This window comes from Vigna angularis, chromosome 1 (assembly GCF_016808095.1).
Source record: "Vigna angularis cultivar LongXiaoDou No.4 chromosome 1, ASM1680809v1, whole genome shotgun sequence".
In the NCBI taxonomy this organism is placed as follows: Eukaryota; Viridiplantae; Streptophyta; class Magnoliopsida; order Fabales; family Fabaceae; genus Vigna; species Vigna angularis.
In genome coordinates, this window is record NC_068970.1 from 9,364,155 (window position 1) to 9,384,240 (window position 20,086).

The following is a 20,086-nucleotide window of genomic DNA, read 5'->3' on the forward strand; positions in this document are numbered from 1 at the left end:
ATATATTTATTCCCACACATAAAACATTATCATTTTGCTCTTTGGATATAATCCATTAGTTAAAAATGGATTTAATCTGGAAACTATGTTTTCTTAACTTTTTCCAATTTTTAAAAGTTATTTTTGACTTTCTAGTTGTGTAATCCAAAAACGATAAAACGAGAAGTTTTTTCATATGAAGGTGTAGGAAGAAAATATAGAGGTGCAAGAAGAAACTGCATCCTATCATTATATCTTTAAGACTTATTGTTGTTCTTTGTTGATTAATTGCACTCCAAAAAGGACAATTGAAGTTTCTACAAACCTTTTGGACTTAACTAATTCACCACATATGAACACATTTCTTTGGAAATCTTAAATATGTAATATATATTTCTTTGAGAATTTAATTTCTAAAAAATTTCTTATCACTTTCTAAATTAATTTGCTGAAAAAGATTTAAAACTTGATTTTTTTTTACTGAATTTCATTCTCAACGAAGCGCTCTTTTTGAATTTTAACTTTAAAATATGTCAAACACTCCTCGTAAAATAATTACTGAGAGAGGAAATATAATCATTTTGATATCAAAACTCATAATATATTACATATTTATTTTATATAACGTATTAATTAATGGACAATGTTATCCAAGATTTAATAAGTTCGTGCATGAGTTTCCAAATGTGTTTCTCTTACTTTGTTCATCAAATTATGCTTCATCATATGTTTTCAAAGTGATTTTTAAAATTCAAGACAATTTTAACTGTTTTTTATTTTTATTTTTACCTTTTATTTAATTTTTAACCACTTGCTATATTGTGATATTTAAATAACGATTAAAAATTATTTTATAAATATTTTATTGAAAAAATAACTTATTTATTTACTGAGATTTATTAAAAAAAGCTTAAATAATACTTTAAAAGGGTGAAATGAGTATAACCAATATAGCCTTTTGTAAATAAATGCAAAGATTTGAGATACATTTCACTTATTTATAATCTTCCTTTACATTTGTTAACAACAATTTTAACAATGTAAGAGTCTTTATTAATGATGTCTAAAAAAATAAACACTGTATGTCTTAAATTTTTTGAACAGCGATAACTAAACTAACGCCTGTTTACATAGTCTTAAATAGTGATGTAACACTTCAGAAATTAAAATAAGTAAAAAAATACAATTTAACGAAGTTCATCAAGTTTTTTCATTATAGATTAGTCTAAATTTTTGTTTATTGAAGCAATATCTAACTATCTTAATTAATTTTGATAATTTAATATTATGACTATTATTTATGATGAGTTATTATTATACTTGGAATAAATATTATGATAAATATAGATCTATCATCTATATTAATTCTATAAATACAATTAATATTTTTTTAAGAATATTTATTTAATAATCACTCATATTTACTGTATTCATATAAATCTTAAATTTTTTTACTACTTTAACATAAAAAAAATCTTTTACATATAAACATCTTCCTCTTAGCATTAGAGTTTAAGACTAGTGAATTAAAAAACAAGACTCTTTAAATTACCGAAAAAAGACTAACTTAATTACTCCTTGTATATAGTTATATCATTTTAAGCTAATTGATATAGTAAATGAAAAAATTGTTAAATATCTTATGCATTTATTCCTCCATTCATTAATTTTATATAATACATTAAAAGATAAAATTGGTAACTATTTGTGTTACATGTTTACGTGGTGACTTGGGCCTATAGGCATGCTTAATTTTTTGAACTAGATAACTTTAAAACCTATCTACTCCATCTATCAAAAATGGGTTAGCTCAACATCTAAAGCTTTAAAACAGGAGGCACAGTAAAGTGATCGTAATAAAATCATAAAAACAGTAAGAAAAGATATATCAACCAAATCCATATTTTGAATCCCAACCCTGTCAACTTTCTTTAAAAGACAAAAAATTAATGTTATTGGTGATTAAGTAATACAAAATAATTAATTCACAGGATCTTATAATGTGTGAAAAATGAATTGCAACAAGTTATATATTAAAATTTTATTTAATTTGAATATACTGTTTTAACTAACAGGGTTTAGAGAGCATAAAGGAGATATTTTGAAGGGTTTTGAGAGGTCCCCAGACACAATAAGAGCACAATAATACCACAATTAACCAATCCACCAAACAGACCAAAAAGAGGCCTAATTTCACTGTCCTTCCATCACTCAACCAGTAAGCTTTAAATCTCACATGAAATTGTGGGGATCAAAATCAAGTGGTTAAACTTCTTCAAACTAATACCCACCCACTTCAAATTTCAAAGAGCAATTCAAATACTACAAAGGAAAATATTTTTTCAATAATTTTTGTTTTTTAACAAATTAGACGTGATGACTTATAATTAGTTCGTTTCAAATATTTTTTTAAAATAAATTTAAACAGATCAATAAAATAATAACACAGTCATTATAAAAAAATTGTTATAAAAAGTTGTTAATGTATCAATGTCTTGTTACAAAATGATGGAAAAACTATAAATTTTAGAATTATGATATTTTAACAACTTTTTTTAATAATATTTTGACAATAAATTACGTGTCACTGTTTTTGGTATGTATATTTAAAACGGACCAATCACAAACTACTGTTGTTGTCAAAAAGTTGTTAAAAGAACATTTTCCTAAATTTTATGACCATCATATCATATATAAGAACTTTAAAGTCAACCCTTTCCTAACATCCCTGCACGATCACATGTATTTTCAAACACCCCTTTTTCTCATAACTAATACCAATATTAAAATGCATTTCTTCTTCCTTGATGTCGTGCCGTCGCAACCACTACCAATCAATATCAATATACTATTTTTTATTTTCTTCTATCAATCGCATACTATTTAACCATCTCGTTATCGATGTATCTAGGACAATTTCATTAGTAGCTTATATTAATTCAAATTCGCGCGTGCTTCATCAAATCCTAACCATATATTTCGAACCACTTGATATTTACAAATTAATGCTTCTCGCTGGATCAATCATGGCGCAAATTCTAAATTAAAAACATCAACAGATCAAGAAGTGTATATATAATAGTATTCGTCGCACACATGTACACAAAAAATATAATATAAATAATAACGATTTTAGTTTATGAAGAGAGGAAAATATGTATATATAACACTTTTTTTTACTAGAACTAGACAAATTCTCCTTTATGAATACATAAAAATTACAATATATGACGGTGAAGAATAAAAAGAAGAAAAAAAAAGAAAACAAAAGTATGAACCTCGTTAATGGTGCAATGGGTTTGGACCGGTTGGAACGAGGCGTTTATCGACACCGTAACGCGGATCAATCTCGGGTTGGTTTGGGTCGGGCAGGTGAGACCGGTGGCGGTGACGGCGGTGATGGTGGTGGTGGTGGTGGTTGTGGAGAAATGGGGTGAAGTCAAATCCTGTGGCGGGAGTGGCTAGGATTTTTCTGTTTGGGTGGAGTTGGTAATGAGTGTTGGAATTGAAATGAAAGCAGCCATGGAAGAGTAGAGAGAAGAGGAAGAGCCAAAGAATGAAGCTGAGTAGATGTCGGAGTGTGATGATGAGGGCCATGATGAAGTAGAAGGAGATCGGAATGATTGCATGGAGAGAGGTTTTTGGAAGGAGAAACAATAATGAGGCTTTAGAAGAAGATGAAGTATATCAGTTTTGAAGGGTTGACAGCTTGAAGATGGTAAGCATGCATAAGAAATGCTGCTACGGAAGCTTGGCATGGGGAGTGTTTGCTTCCATTATAGACTATGCCATATTATTTTTATATAAAACTGATAATAATTAATTTGGAGAGAGAGAGAGAGAGAGAGAGAGAGAGAGAGAGAGAGAGAGAGAGAGAGGAAGAGGGGTTGAGTTAATTTGGAAGGTCCAGTAGATGCGGAGAGGGGGCAGAATTGTCGAGCATTCTTCTTCCAATGAAGCTTCCTTTGCGTTCAAGAAACAAAGTCATTAAGACCGCATTGTCAAACCTTCTATTATATATTGACACTACCACCACAACACCCTCATCAATTTCTAACTAGCCTAGGCCTCTTTGCTACGCCTTTAAATATATAATTAAATATTTTATATATCAAATCATTTCTCCAACCAATTGCCAAAATTTCAATTCTTTTATTAGTATTGTAATCTTTCTCGTATGAAGCTGAAATATGATCGCTTATTGCCTAGAAAGATAGAGACGGAAAAAGTTGGGGAGGTCTTGAAAAGGTCCTTTGTCTAGTAAAATTTGGTGGCTTCTTAAGGTCCTCAAAACTATCAAGCCTAGCTTTCAACACTCGTGTATGTAAAACAGCGACACCTCCCTTTAGTACTTTTGTGTACAAGAGAAGTGGAGCAATCGAAAATGGTAAGAAGCTAAAATAGAAACACATTATAAATGCAAGATGAATACATTTAATTCGATCTATCTTCCCTCCTGTTTTCCCGGATTAAATATCTATTGTGAAGATATTCTTCGTCTGAACGCAGGGAATGGCAACATGATGTATAGAAACCGGCAGAAAAAAAGAGCTGTGAGATTATTTTGACTTAGATTTTTGTTTTATGGCTATTGACCGACAATTGATTTAAAATATGGAAAATGAACTTATACCAATTTTCTATTTTCAACCATATGTGTAATTATGAAATGTCATTGGTATTTGACCTTTAGCTCAGCTTCAGCACAAAAGAGCTGGCATTAAATATTCGGATACGTTTCACCAAAATTTGAATATAGTTATAACAATCATGTAAACAATATTATGCGAATTCACACTTCTGTACTCTACATTATATATATACATATACGTTGGAACACGCTAAAGTTGCATAGGAGAGCTGAAAACACTTGCTTCAACTAGACTCTTTCTCGCGTCCTCTTTCAAATATATTGTTTGTTTTGATTTACGCTGACAAATGAATTGATAAAAAATGTTCTCATATATCTCTTCTAATGGACTTGGGCATGTGGATGTGGGTCTTAAAAACTTTTCTAGCTTTCTCTGACTTTTTAGTTAAGGAACCATGTTATCACCACATAGTACATATATATTTTGACCTCCATACTTTACAGTCCGCGGATAAATGCATGAAAATTGCAACTTGATTCTTATTAAATCTAAGGAAAACAAAATTGTAGCACTCAAATAGTTGGAGGTAGGGTAACCCAAAATATAAGACACCGAAAAGAAAGGAATCCGGGTTAAATAAAGTATTTTTCCTTAAAACGATCACCAAAATTAAAAATCACGATCACATACAAATTATTTTCAGTGATTTAAAAAAAACAAACTTTAAATTTTAAAAGTATTATATAAATTAAAAATATCTTAGAATTTTAAAAGTATTATAAAAATTAAAAATATCTAATAATAAAATAGTAAATCGAATTTCATGGGATATCAATTTTGACTTCAATTGTAGATGCCAGGCAAGGCAACGACGACACTGCCCATCTCTAATATACTTTTTCGCCAAACAGACAACTTGGATATGTTGAAAAATAAGGGCCCTGTCTGAAATTGCCAGAGGAGGGAGCTTTTTTCTGCACCTCCATACATTTCAACCTACACTCCCATAGAGTTGTGAAATAATCCATTTATTTTTATCTTCTCTCTTTCATTTTCTTCTTCCTCCACCAACCCAGAGTCCTCTTCACCGTGCTTCATCTTCTTCCTACACCAATCCCAGATCCCTCTCTCCCACTCTTCATCTTCTTCTTCCTACACTAGTTCCACACTTAGATTGTACATTTTGAAATACAAATTGTGCAATCCAAAACGCATTTTTTATTTTTTGCATTTTAGAATGCAAAATCCGAAATACAAAACTTGTATTGTGCTTCAAAATATACAATCCAAAATACAGAATTTATATTTTAGATTATACATTCCAGAACATCACCATATTTTACATTTCAGATAGTACATTCTGAAATTCAAAATGAAAATCTTAAATTAAAGAAAAATATTGGAATTTTCAAGTGTATGGAGTACAGGATGAAATTATGGAAGTGTGGGAAGAACCAGCTCTCGAAGAGATATAATTCAGGGCTCACCATTTTCTTCAATGGTGTGAGCAACAACTCAGATAAAATGGCAGTTTCTTCCTACAACTCCATAAATTTTCCTCAGCTCCCCAATATAAAGAATTTGGTTTTTGCCCTTTTCAGTTAATTCAGAAGTCAAAAAGGATTTCCGAATTGTGCAATCCAGAAATATTTTTTTCTTTAACAGAATACAGAAGTTAAAAATGACTTATAGATTGTGTAATCCATAACTAAAATGACTTCCGGATTATAATCCAGAAACTTTTTTTTTTTTTTTTAATTTTCTTCTGCTTTTGGAAGTCATTTTTTACTTCCACATTACTCAATCCGGAAAGGGAAAATTTTTAATTTTTTTTACATGGGATTACAGGGGAAAATTTATGGAGGTAGAGAAAGAAGCTGCCTGGTAAAACGTTGGAATGTCCATTACTAACAAATCTAGGCATCCACCGGCAAATAGTAATGTGATCACAATAAAATAAAGTTGGTGACACTGATTTTGGACAGATATAGCATGAAAAGTTTCCGAGTAGTATTTTTCATCCAATGTATGATTAACAACTAAAAAGTCAACTGCGCACCTTATCTGAAGCCACGGTCGCATAACCACAATAAGATGCACAAGCAAGAACATGTGAACAGTTAATTCCGGTCTTGTACTTTGCAGCGGCATTACTATATGAGCACTTGCCTTTGAAAATCAGAAGAGGCCATTACACACTACTGACCAATAATTTTTCATCAACCTTCCTCCCAGTCTACATCATCGTCGTCGTCGTCATCTGCTGGAACTTTCTCAGCTTCAACATTCAAATCCCCGACCTTGTAACCTCCATTTCCATTGCCTGTTAAATATTACACCCAGCGCATAAATCAGTGGACACAAAACATTTCAATCAAAAGAAAAAAAAATTAAAATCGTAATTGCTGAAAAGGAAATTTCAGAAGGGGACCTAGTCAATATTAATAATACAAAAAAAAGGTTTATTAAATTTTAATACTTCTCGGGCCAGTCAAATCTGGAAGGGGGGAGGCGTTTTGATCAATAACAAACAAACTACGAGTCCGTAGCTCCATCAAGCCAATCATAATGTCTAGTCCTCACAACGTTTCCTATTATAGTTAATTGGCTTAATATACTAATTTGTCCCGCTATTATTGGACTACTCTCTATTTTGCCCCACCTTTTTAAAAGTTCTCAAGTAAGTTTCTTTCTTGTAAAACGTATTCATGTGGTCCTTCCACAAATTTGAGTTTAAGTGGGTGGCAATTTAGTTGATTGTGTCACACGAGTTAACAGCAGACGACAGTTTCTTCCTCTCCAAACCCTTTTATCTGGGAACACAACCCCACCCCAAGAATGACATAAGAAGGAAAAGGTGGAAGAAATGAAATAGCAAAACTCATGAGGTTGGATCATTACTTCAGACGGGAGTAGGTTCGTTGTGAGGTGGTCACGCGTAAAAGAGGGATGCAAAGGAAGAAGTTGCCATCAGTTGCCAACTCGTTTGACACATAATAAACCAAATTGTCATATTATCATCCACTCACTTGTGTTATGCTCAAATTGATAGAAAGGACCACATTGATCCGCATTAAAAAATAAGGACCAAATTGTGAATTTTAAAAAAAGTCGGATAGAATTGAGATTAATGCGTTAATAGCGGGACAAATTAGTATACAAAGCCCCATTAACTTTATAGGAAAACTACACCTGCCTCTATCGACTCCACATTAGTAAAATTTTCCAGACTGAATGTTGAGCAGTAAAAAACTAACAAGAAAAAATACTTCTCTCCCCTCTTCCTTCTACCATTACAGTTGTTACCACTTCCACAACATCAGCCATAGCAATTGTCTTGCCATTCCACTATTCTCCAATTTATCCAAATCCGCTAATATCTAGACTTCAAATCCAACTTTGAAAAAATTATAGCACCTCAAAGCTCACAAACAATTCATCAATCACAGGGATCGGTAATTTATCAAGAACTAGGCTATTTAGTTTAATCCACACAGAATTGCTACACACCATCTTTCTTCTTGACCAAAATGACAGGACTACTAAAAAGGCTGGTTCTGGGTCCAATATCTCCAGCTTGTAACATCTCTCTAATAATCCTTTCTCTCTCATTTTTTTTGGCAGTGAGGGTATTGGTAAGGGTGCATATTTGGGATCTGTGATCTTGATCTCTCTTAGGAGGTACCCCTTGGCTCTCGAAAGAGATCATCAAACTTAGTCAAAACTACTTCAGACCATAGCTGTAGTTTTTCTGTTTCACTTGGTACGGTAATTACAACCTGACATGCCTCAACAAACCCCTCCAGCTTGCATTGAAAGGCTGAGTAAGATCTTCCAAGCAGCTTAAGTTTTAAACAATAAATGATCTCCTCTCAATTTTTTTTGGTTATCCTTTCCCCACTTAACAGTTAAATATTTGAGTTGGCTTCACCATCCCCCAAAACTAACCAGCCTACATCCCTTTAACTATGTGAGGATATAAGAAGAAGAGAAATTAGTTAAGATAGTTAGAATACTAATGAGTTAGTAGTCACTTGAGGTGTTAGATATAAAGGATGTTAATTTTGTAGATTGAGCACTAGCTCTTTGTGAAGGGGAAACCCTTGGAGGAGAGAGTGCTCTCCTATTTTTTGTTTTCATTCTATTCTATAAAAATCTTTCTTTTCTTTCTCTTTTCAATTATTGGCTCCTAGCAAACTACTTCAGTTCCTCCAAGTTCTGCTTTATGGCTATTCCCTGCTGGCCTGATAGTATATCCTTGCAAAATCCTTTATTTCTCACCAAGAAATAGCTAAGTGGAACTGGATCCAGCCAGCCACTGCCTTCTTTATAACCAGATGATTGGGAACTCCAAGACATCCACAAAGAAATCTTATCTGTTAGGACAAATCAGCAGGGAATCAAGGAAGCCTAGGTGCAATAGCAGCAACTACCAGCATGTGAAGGTATTGTTGAAGGGGGGAGAGATGATACATGCCCAAAAAGGCCAATTGTTTCTAGGTGTATGTGAAACGAAAAAAGAGGTTTATCACCTTTTAGTAAAGGAAAGGACATGTTTCAAAACTTTTGATTAGGTGGGACCTAGTTCTACTAGGATGATATATACTAAAAAGAGATTAGCCCTATTGAATATAGTAAAAACTGTATGGGATTAATCTCCCTTATGTAGAAAATGTTGGGTCTATCGAGGAAGAGATTCACCGGAAGACTTTCAGTATAGGGACCATTATACTCGTCTGAGCTGGTCACCAAGACAAACCATCGGCTCTGATACCACTGTTGGGTCTATCAAGGAGGAGGTTCACCGGGGAGACACAAACACCAATGAGACCTGAGCCCAACCATATAAGGGATTGACACCACTCTCTACCCTAAACCTTAAGGCAATGGGTTAATGGGTCTTTCATCTTTATATACTGCTCTACTTTCTTATTTTTATCCAATGTGAGACTTTGACTCACACTTGGATTCCTAACAGAAAATACATATATGATACTTTATTTACAATAAAGGAAATATTGGCTAAACCCAAAATAAAAATAAAGAATAGTAACAAAGTAAAATGCACCCTCTAGTTGGTGCATATAAATTGTATGTATCAAGTTTGTTACAAATATAATCAATTCTCGATCGCCGTAAAGACTTAGTAAAAACATATAATCACTTGAGTTAACGAACTCAATCTTGATATCTCCAAATACAATCTTTTATCGAATGAAATGACAATCACTCTCCATGTGTTTGGTCCTCTCATAAAATACAAGATTAGAACTAATACGAAGAACAACTTGATTGTCACATATAAGTGTCTTTTAGTAACATCTCCAAATTGTAACTCTATTGCTTAAGCCAAACATGTTCACAAGTGGTTGAGGCTATAGCTCCATTTTCTTCTTCCGCACTAGATCTTGCCACACAACACTTTGTTTCTTTCTTTTCCAAGAAATCAAGTTACCACCAATAGAGACACAATATCCGAAAGTATATCTTCTATCAGAAGATCATGCCTAATCAACATCTGAGTAACAAACAATTCTTGTATGGTTATTGGAACCATATAACAATCATTTTCCAAGAGATCCTTTAATGTATTTTAATATACGGATGGCTGCATTCCAATGATCTTCACATGGGAAATTAAGAAATTGGCTTACTACTCTGACTACAAAGCAAATGTCAGGACGAGTAATTGTAAGATAACTCAACTTCCCAACTAATCTTCTATTTTGCTCAAGATCTGACATAGGCTCCCCTTGATTTGGTAGGAATTTGGTATGGGTGTGTCAACATATTCATCAACTCAGTTTCCTCCAAAATATCCAATGCATACTTCCATGCAAGAGTGATTGCGATCATCACGTTGAAATGTTAATGCAAAGGAATCATCAATAGAAGTAGGTGTATAATGCCAATACCATGAAAAACTTTGATCGTTGCTCTATTTCTTGGACAAGAGTAGCAGCAGGAGACAATAACTCATTAAATTCATGGAAAAGAGCATGAATCTTATGCATATAATCAGCCATAGAGGCCGAAGAACGACATAGAAAAGATCATTACAAAAACCAAAAAAATGTTGAGTATCATTGGTGTATAATAATTTGACTTGTTTCAAGACTTCAGAACATGTGTCGTAGGAAAGAATTTTTTTTTTTAAAGAAGAGTGAAGGATACCCTTGAGAATGATGCATAAGTAAAGTCAAAGTTTAATGTTTGATGCCCAAGTTGCATAATTAGTGTCATCTAACTTATCAACAAACAAGTGCACGTTGACATAGATATATGAACGTGGCAGAAGAGAGATCAGAAGAGACAACAGCAGAAAAAGTCATAAATGAACATGAGAAAGAGAAACCCTAAAAATCCAAGGTTCTCCAATCAAGGCACCAAGCACAAATCCTTAGCACTTTGAATCTCTGCCAGAGAGGAGTTGGGACGTGCCGCCATTGTAGCAAAAAAAGGATGCAAATTTGGAACTTCGTGAGGTGCGTGAGGGCGTGTGAGAGCTCCAATGAAAGCGTCATTGGTGGCATGGTGGTTGCCTAGCCGATACGATCAAAACTTTATGGTCGCCACCAAAACTGGAACATCATTCATTCTGTTGGAAGTCCCACATCGACTAGAGATAAGGCCAATTCAGTGTATATAAGTGGGTGCAAATCTCACCCTACAAGCCGATTTTGTGGGGTTGAGTTAGGCTTAAAGTCCACTTCTAACATGGTATCAGAACCATGATTAGAGCCTATCCTAGCGATATTTGTTGTTTGTTAGGCATATTGTTCCACCCCCTATCGGGCTCCTATCGGACCACCCATTAAAAATGTCTAATCCCACGCTCGAGATGTATATACCTCGGCGTGAGGGGGGTGTGTTGGAAGTCCCACATCGTCTAGAGATACGGCCAATTCAGTGTATATAAGTGGAAGTCGGTTTTGTGGGGTTGAGTTAGGCTTAAAGTCCACTTCTAACACATTCCAAGTAAATGTCACCTTTGTAGCACCTAATAATCTCAAAACCACAATCATAATAAGTCCTAGATGTGAATCCAAGGTGATGACCATGTTTATTAAGAACATAATTTAGATACAGCAAGAAATGCAAGCAATAATATAATCAAACTTATAAGTAATCACATGAATTTCGAAAGTTATTGTTTAAAATTTTTTGCCTTGCCTTTATTAATCTTTAGGAGTTTGGGAGGGAGTATTAAACACAAAATTCTGAAACATTAGGGATTTAAACTTGAGGATCCAAATTTTAGTCATATCACATTAAAAGACTACAATGTTACCTGCAATAGGAGCCTCCTCCCACTCAGTACCATCGTCATCTTCCTCACGTTTGGATTTCTTCCCAACCTGACGATTGGAAGTACTGCTAGAAGGATTGTCTGCAGCAACTGTATCGGACAATTGTCTTTTTGCAGCTTCTTCCATATCATGTTGTTTAAGAAAAGCAGCATAGTAAGCCTTAATATACTCATCCTGTAATAATAAAATATCGGAGGAAGCGGAAAATTTAGTGAATAAAAACTGTCTTATACATTTGGGAGGAAAGGAAAATGAAGACAAACAGAAAGGGGTAAAAAGTTTATCTTATTTTATGAACCTGTATATTTTTATTATGGTCATGCCCAATCGTTGACTTCTTGTCGTCTGTGTCCTGTGCTGCAACGGAAGTTGAAGTCCCATCCAACTTTGTTACCTCCTTCACCTCCCCACGTTGTTCCTTTGTAAGATTCATACCTGATGTAATCATCCAGGGAGGCAAAACCTTTAGAGTTGTACTGTCAGTTTCAGACTTAAAGCCCTCTCCCTTTCCTTCAGTATTATTGAAGTCAACTACAACCTGTCACATTCATCAATAGAGTGTTAAGTAGTTAAAACTATTTAAGGAATATACGCTCAATGCAAAGAATTGAAAAGCATCAAAGAAGATTTGTAGGCCATATTTATTCACATGTAACTTGTTTCAAGATAAAATAAAAGATTAAACAATTTTAACAGCAAACAGAATGAGGAGAAAGAAAACAGGCATGAAACGAAGACAATCTAGCAAGTTGGCAAGTACGTTCATGATAAACATGGACATACAAACTATCATGTTACCACCACAAACAGAAAAAGATCCTATTTGCATTCATTTCAGTCTGTCAGTAGTTCTCTTCGGTCTATATTGCTTTGGGAAAAGGTAAGTAAGTTCAAAAGGCTTTCACTTTGTATTCAACTCAATAGTGATCCTGTTTGAATAAAGGAAGCTGTACAGAAATATAATCATAATAGATTATATAGAAGTACTATAAACTTTTTATTATAAGATACATCTATCAAGCTTTTAAGTCATTTTTTCCAACATTTTGCAGGTTTTCTTATACAGTTCAAAGATAGAAATTCCACCTATTAAATATTGGCTGAGGAAAATCAAACCATAATCTAAATGGAAACAATCATCCTCACTTTTAACACTGTTCCTACTGATGGTTGAGGGGGTGGGGGAAGGAGTACCATGGTTGCCGGGTTGCTCCACATGCAAAAAACAGGACACCCTTAAATAGGAGAATGTTACCTTAGTGTCTCCACTGTATGGCATTGGCACTCCATTATATCCTAGTTGCGACATTTTAGAATCTCCAAGATTGATATCTCCACTAGCTGCACGGACAACAGCATTAGCTCGAGCTTCCCATGCTTGAAGACTGCCAAATTCTGGAACAGGCAAGTCTTTTACCCGACTGAGTTGATCCATTAAAGGTTTGAGTTGTGCCTGCACAAGAACTAAGTTGTGGACCAGTAGCAACAAAAATAATGAAGGCCATATTGAGTAAATTGTAATAATATATCACAAACTTCAAAAGAGGTTAAGAACCTGTAGGTAATGTACTATCATTCATAAACTAGCCTGAGTTTTGCACCTCTAGAGAATACTTACCCAACAAAAGATGCCCAAAACTAATAAAGCAGTTGACCTACTAAAGACTTGCATGTCAACATTTAGTTCAAGGTTATCAACTTCTCTTTCCTCATTTCTAAACTAAAGCAGGTCATTTCATATAATTGGAAATCTCACATTGACTAATGGTCAAATTATAATATATAAATAAGTGCAAAATCATCTTATGAATCACTTTTGTAAGATTGAGTTAGGTCTAATTCCCACTTTCTAAGATGGTATTAGAAACCTAGGTGACCACTGATGTTTGGTATCAAAATGCCACATTCAAGCTTGAACTGGCTGAAAATTCCTGTTTTGATCATTTCCCGAGTCCTAATTGGGGCCTGGACTGGAATGATATGAAGAATGGAAAACAGGGATGCTACCTTCTCTTTCTCTCTCATTTGAAAATTGATGTAGTCGGCAACTTCCCCATGCCTGGCTATAATAAGATTTCTGTCTTCATCTCACACAGGGATCATCATTTTACAGTCACAACAGTAGAAAGGTGCAAACGCCTGAAACCTAACAGACATCTACACATGCGAGGATTTTTTTTTTACTTTTCATAATTTGGCTTTTGGATGAATTTAGCAGTATCAAATTCCAAAATGATATTTTATGATTGAGTGTAAGGTTTTAATAAAATTAGTAAGCATTCATTATATTTGGGCTCGTACTTTTGCTCTTTAGAACACATGAGAGCAGGTTTACATGGTTTATAATATAGAAAATATCCCACATTGACTAGACATATAGCTAAATTACTAGTATATAAGTGTATGTAAATCTCAGTGACTGATTTTAAGAAATTAAATTAGGCTTAAAGTCAAATTTTTGAAGGGTAAAATATGCCTTTAGTTCCAAAACTTATACCAAAATTGGAATTCTTGTTCCAAACTTTAACACATTTTGGTCCCAAAACTTTAAAAATGAATACATTTAGTCATTTTAATCCAACGTCTTTTTTTTTAATGTTAAATGATGTTTTAGGTTAGCATTTGAGCTATTTACACTATTTGACACGATTCAGCTCAAATGTCAACCAGAAACGTCATTTAACACGAAAAAAAAGTTAACGTCGTTGGGTTAAATTTTGTATCCAAGTTTAGGGACTAAACATATTTAACCCATTTTTTAATACTCTACTTTCAATTTGTTAGCTTAAACATTAATTTGTAAAATAACATAAATAAATAAAATTAATTAACTCTTTTATGTAGCATAAAATCAATTAATAGAGATTAACCTTACCACCAAACGATAGTTCCTAGACCTGAAATGAATCTTTAAGTGGGAATCGCATTACACAGCTTATCTTAACAATAAGATAAAGAATCGGAGAGATGGCTTAATGATACATGCAAAGAGGAAACAATCATTTATTGTTATAAACTAAATTTGCTAAGCTTCCCAATTCTTGGAAAGAACAACGAAACCAACTAAACTAAGTGAAATGATCCATCATAAGACGCCACAAATATGAATAAACAGCATAGCAAAATCGTATAAGAACCTCCATCTTTTGAAGCATGTCCTTTAACTTTTCACGTCGGCGTCTTCTTGCATTGTCATCTCCATCTCCCCCATCTTGAGCAGCTATCTTATCAATTTCAACCTCTAGTTGTCCATCACAACTTTCACAATGGAAGTCTTCATCTTCAAACGAAACTAACCGTAGAGCATCCAAAGCATTGTATCTACCATAATTCATATGCATAAGTATTATAGAATAAAAATTCATCAATACAAAAATAAATGAAATATATGATGTTGATACTAAAATGAATTATTGAAACCTTTTTCCACAGTTTGGACATATATATTCCTGAAGTGTATTTTTGTTTTCTAACTCATCTTTCAGCTTATGTTTCATGCGATGTAGTCTGTACCTAATCACATCATAAATCTGCAAGGAAATTTAACACAAGAGTTTTTTATACATGAAAGGGGCATAAATTGGTCGTACATTTGTAATGTTTCAAATAAAATGTCAATAAAAAAGTAAAATAGCATTGTTTTTTCCTTCTCCCTGCAAATAAACAAACAAGTATCCTTCTTAAACCACAATTATGGAAGAATCAGAGTGCAGAGACGGACCTGAGCATAATCTAGACAACAGTAAGAGTGTGTGTGCAGCTTGACCTTTTCTTCTCCTTCTTTTGCCAGATGACCATCAGCCGTAGCAGCTACAGCAGCACTATAAATTTTTGCACCTTTTGCTGTCTGAGGTCAAATCAGAAAATATGTACGTGAATACAGTCCATCGCAACTCTCCCACAGAATCAAATCTAACAATAAAAAATAACTAAACAACTCTATAAAACACACATCAACAGATGAGACTTATACACCGTAAACATAAATAACTAGTTAAGCTGAATTTAAACTTAACATAATAGATGGAAGGAAACTTTACATGATAGATAAAATAATATGAAATGCATCCAAAAGAGGGAGTGTTCCAAAATAATGATCTTAAAGGAGCTTACTTACTCTTCATTCATCATAATTCAGAAAAAAAAAAGTTCAGAAAGTAATCTTCTCCAGGTTATCTAGTCGTATTCTAAGTGTTTTTCCCTCTGATTTAGCATGGTAGTTTTTGGCTAGGGTTTTCAGTTTTCTGTTATAACTGATTACCTATGATTTCACTGTGATAACTGTAACAGTTAGGCGTCTCTGGTATAGTCACAGTTTTTGTATTCAGAAACAGAAATTCAATTTACAATATTCTCCCATGTTGAACACAGGATCTGAACACTTAGTTTGGTCAATGATAGTCTCTATAGTTCCAACACTAACCCCTCCTATGTTGTCTTCCTCTTTGCTGTATTTTACTTCTCCAAAACAACTTCAGAAGAACTCACTTATGATAACTTCCAACTCTAGTGTCAAAAGATTGAGTCAATTTTCAAAGGTTGTATAGTCTTACCTCCTATCTTGTGAATCCACACACTCCACCACATTATCACCAAAGAAGATCACAGTAATGGTGCATTGAACGCTAAGTATCAAGCCCGGGTGATCAGTTGGCCCAATTGTGGCTTCAATCTACACTAAATAGTAGAATTCTCGCTGAAGTTATCGATTGTGCTGAATCTTAGGAACTTTGAGGATCATTTGTTTCACAAAATCTTTTGGCATTCGCAGAATAATGAAAGTAAGAATACTTCTTCTCACATTTGTTAAAAGGTTATCAAAAAAATATTGGTTAAAACTCTTGGTTGATCCTCGTATTTATTCTGAAATCTCAATTCAGTCCTCACATTAACTAAAAATATGGTGGTCAAATGATAATATATGATTGGGTGTAAACCTTCTTTACAAGGCAATTTCGTGATATTGAGTTAGACTTAAAGTCAATTTTAACGATAATATCAAAGTATGTTCTAGTGAAGTTTTTTATGGGCTATCTTGCCACCTGTTATCCGGTCACTCCAAGTTGCCAATATTTTTGCATGAAAGTTTACCCAAGGATTATGAATCTATTGTTACATTGATCCAGTAGCAACATTTCTCTGCTGCAAATTTCAAAATTCAGTCTGTGCAATAAAAAAGTTTACTGTGAATTAGTTTCCCATCAATTTGACAAAAACTCAAAATTTAACAACTGTCATTCAATTATTCAAACTCAGGTGATAATTGACAAGAAAACTAGTTACTTCAACATTTCTTTTGAGAAGATTTTAATTTAGACGTAGTTGGCAGCTGATCCAAAAATTCTATGTTTAACATTTGTTGATACATACTCCATATTTGTGTGGCTGTACTTACTCAAACACAAGGCTAATATGTTTTCAGTTTCTAAACAATTTAGAAAATGGTTGAACTTCAATTTGGCTGTACCTTTAATTTTGTCCTTTGACTGAATTCCTTCATGATTAAATTTTTTGTAGATTAATATGCCAATGCCCATTTACATCAACAAAATGCAGATGTTGAATTGCAAGCATAGACACATCATGGAATATGGATTTCAGACTCAATCTCCATCAAGCTTCCGTTCCTATATAATTCTGAGATCATATGTTTGTTGCTTCTGTTTGTCTTGTAAGGAATTGAGAGAAACAAAAAGAAAAACGAAAGTGAAATTTTATTAAACTGTAAAAATGAATTGATTACTCCAACAGAGCTATTTCAGTTATTTTTACAGAGGAACAGGTTAGGCTACAAGCTATACACTCCAGCCATCATAATAGAATGACAACTGGCTAACCCAACTAACTCCAACTGTCATAATAGAATGACAGTTGGTTAATAACTTTGACTAAGTGCTGACTCAGCAATCTACATATAGAAGTACACTATATTACCTTTTAAATAGGCTCCTTACATTTTCTCTTAAGTTTGAAGTTCTATATCAAGCAATGTTCAAATAGTCACCAAGTTACAGGTTTCTGTTCTTGTAGTGCCTGGACTCAATCTCACTTGAATCATTGCTCAAGCTGAACAGAAGAATGTCAAACAGGCCTTACAAGATTAGACTTGGCTTGCTGCCATGCAAGCTGAATTCACTACTCTGAAGCAAAATAACACCTGGACACTAGCCCTTTTCCTCCCTATAGGGGTATCTTAAATTCTGAAAAGGTGGAGGGAGATCTTAAGTTTGCCACTATCCCTCCCAACACCTGGCACATAAATGACTTTGTTTCAAAGGCTAGATGGATTTTCAAAAAGCCTCACTTATGCTGCTACAACCGCTATTTTGGGCACAAAATGCATTACTATTCAAACTTTGTAGTGGCCCAAGGCCACTCTGCCACGTTAGCACAGTATTGAAAAATGATAATTATGTCGTTTTCCCACATAACTAAACCTTAAAAGTTTGTTGCACCTTATGGATATTTGGATAATAATCTTGCAGGTGGTTCTATACTTTATAGAGTGAAACTCTCAAGTATCTTGACTTATATTCTTCATCAAATCACAGTGAAAAAGAAAGTTATAATAAGCATTAAGAAAATACCATATTGTTATCAAATGAAATATACCGTTTGTGTTGCCGATTTCAACTTATTTAGAAAAAACACTCCTAAATAATCTGTCAAATTGCTATGTCAAAGGATGGATTAAAATCACCTCCATTCATTATGTGTCTCTTTCCTTGTTCCTGAAACAATTTTTTGCTATGTCAATTAATATAACACATAAGCATTAAATGGAATTAACAGTGCTAATTGACGTGGCAAAAACTTATTAGAGGGACAAGAAAGAAGACGAAAAAAAAAACGGTGCAGGTGATTTTAATTGGTCAAGAGATATGACTTAACACAATTCATCAAATGAGTCTCTTAGGTCCATTCAAAAGAGCAATGCTAAGCTATTTTGTGTTCTCACAATCAAAATATGAACCAGACAAAATAAATTATCTACTTCAGTGGTTAATGCAGGCAGGAACAAATAGTTACCTCTCTCCTATGATCGCGAGTAATGATCTTTTCTTCTTCAAAGAATCGCAAAGTTCGACGAAGTTGTTTAGTATGCAGTTTGAGGTCCTTTGCCAAGTCTTCTTCTCTGACCCATTGCCGTCTGAAACAAATATTAATGAATGGGTCAAACACCAAATTAAATAAATAACGGGCCTGCGTTTTTCCAAATACAGAGTCAAGTTCAACTATTATCATTTAAGTCATCTTTTGTTGTTTTCATTCTATTCTCTCGGCTTTCTCGTTCTCTCTATTGCTTTGCACTTGAAAGTTCAAATAACTTGTGTTCTCTTCTGGTTTTCGCTCCTTTGTACACAGTTATTAGTTCCATGGTTCTGAATTGCAGTAACCAATCTTAGAGCCTCATAAAATATCATTGCAGCAGCACTGACAGCATTTGTCCACAATTTAACTGCTCAACTGCCGTAATTCAAATCCACGCGTTCTACTTTCAACACAATAACACAGGCATACCTTCAGAAGAGTATAAACAAGAAGAAAACTCGAACCTCGTGAGCGCGTCAAGTACCACTACAGCAATTCCTCTGTTATCACTCCTTCCTGTTTTTGGTTGAATATCTCCTTTGCTCGTAAGATCATCATAGAAAGCCCTAGCAGCTAGTTTAACCAGCCTACGCAGATCCATTCATCGAATTAAAACAAAAATTAGCATAGTCATACATAGAATTGCATGCAATTCAAAGCCGTTTATTCTTCTTCTTTTATACTTTCATTTGACTAAAAGCAATTTCGATGCACTCGAATTAGAGAGAGATAGAATGTGTTACTTGTTATAGGGTTCAATCATGGATTCGACTTGGCCTGGAGTTTTAGCACGGTCGTTAGGGTTTCAGAGGACACCGTGAGTGAAATTAGTTGACTAGAGTGAGGTGAGGTGTAAATATTTCTGCTCCCAACATTTCAATAATTGCTGCAAGAAAGTACTTGATTTTGTCAGTGGTATTTATAGAGGGATGAATTGGATCAGCAAGGGCGGTTCCACTAAAAAGTAGTTAGATAACCTCTTTCCAATGTAAACTAATTGACAATTAATTTTTTGCCATAAATAATGAAAGTGGATTGTGTAATGGAGTAAAAAATATGCTCACTTTTTTTACAATAAAATATAATAAAAATTATTTTTATTACAAGGGATTT

The 20,086-nt window shown here is 33.8% G+C and overlaps 1 protein-coding gene across 2 annotated transcripts; it reads right to left on the reverse strand.

The window, feature by feature from the left end:
* Window positions 1-6,449: 6,449 nt before the first annotated feature.
* On the reverse strand, window positions 6,450-19,874 carry LOC108322489 (transcription initiation factor IIE subunit alpha). 2 transcript variants are annotated; one of them, XM_017554614.2, is made up of 10 exons: window positions 19,717-19,874; window positions 19,438-19,560; window positions 18,911-19,031; window positions 15,603-15,728; window positions 15,302-15,411; window positions 15,019-15,202; window positions 13,137-13,334; window positions 12,180-12,419; window positions 11,863-12,055; window positions 6,450-6,894 (listed from the first exon to the last, which is right to left on the reverse strand). In XM_017554614.2, exons 1-10 carry the CDS (start codon window positions 19,734-19,736, stop codon window positions 6,791-6,793), a joined length of 1,419 nt encoding a protein of 472 aa, XP_017410103.1. In that variant the 5' UTR covers window positions 19,737-19,874; the 3' UTR covers window positions 6,450-6,790. The 2 variants fall into 2 exon arrangements, with proteins under 2 accessions (XP_017410103.1, XP_017410116.1); XM_017554627.2 differs by lacking the exons at window positions 19,438-19,560; window positions 19,717-19,874 and adding an exon at window positions 18,582-18,612 and having other exon boundaries at window positions 18,911-19,020.
* Between the last annotated feature and the right edge of the window lie 212 nt (window positions 19,875-20,086).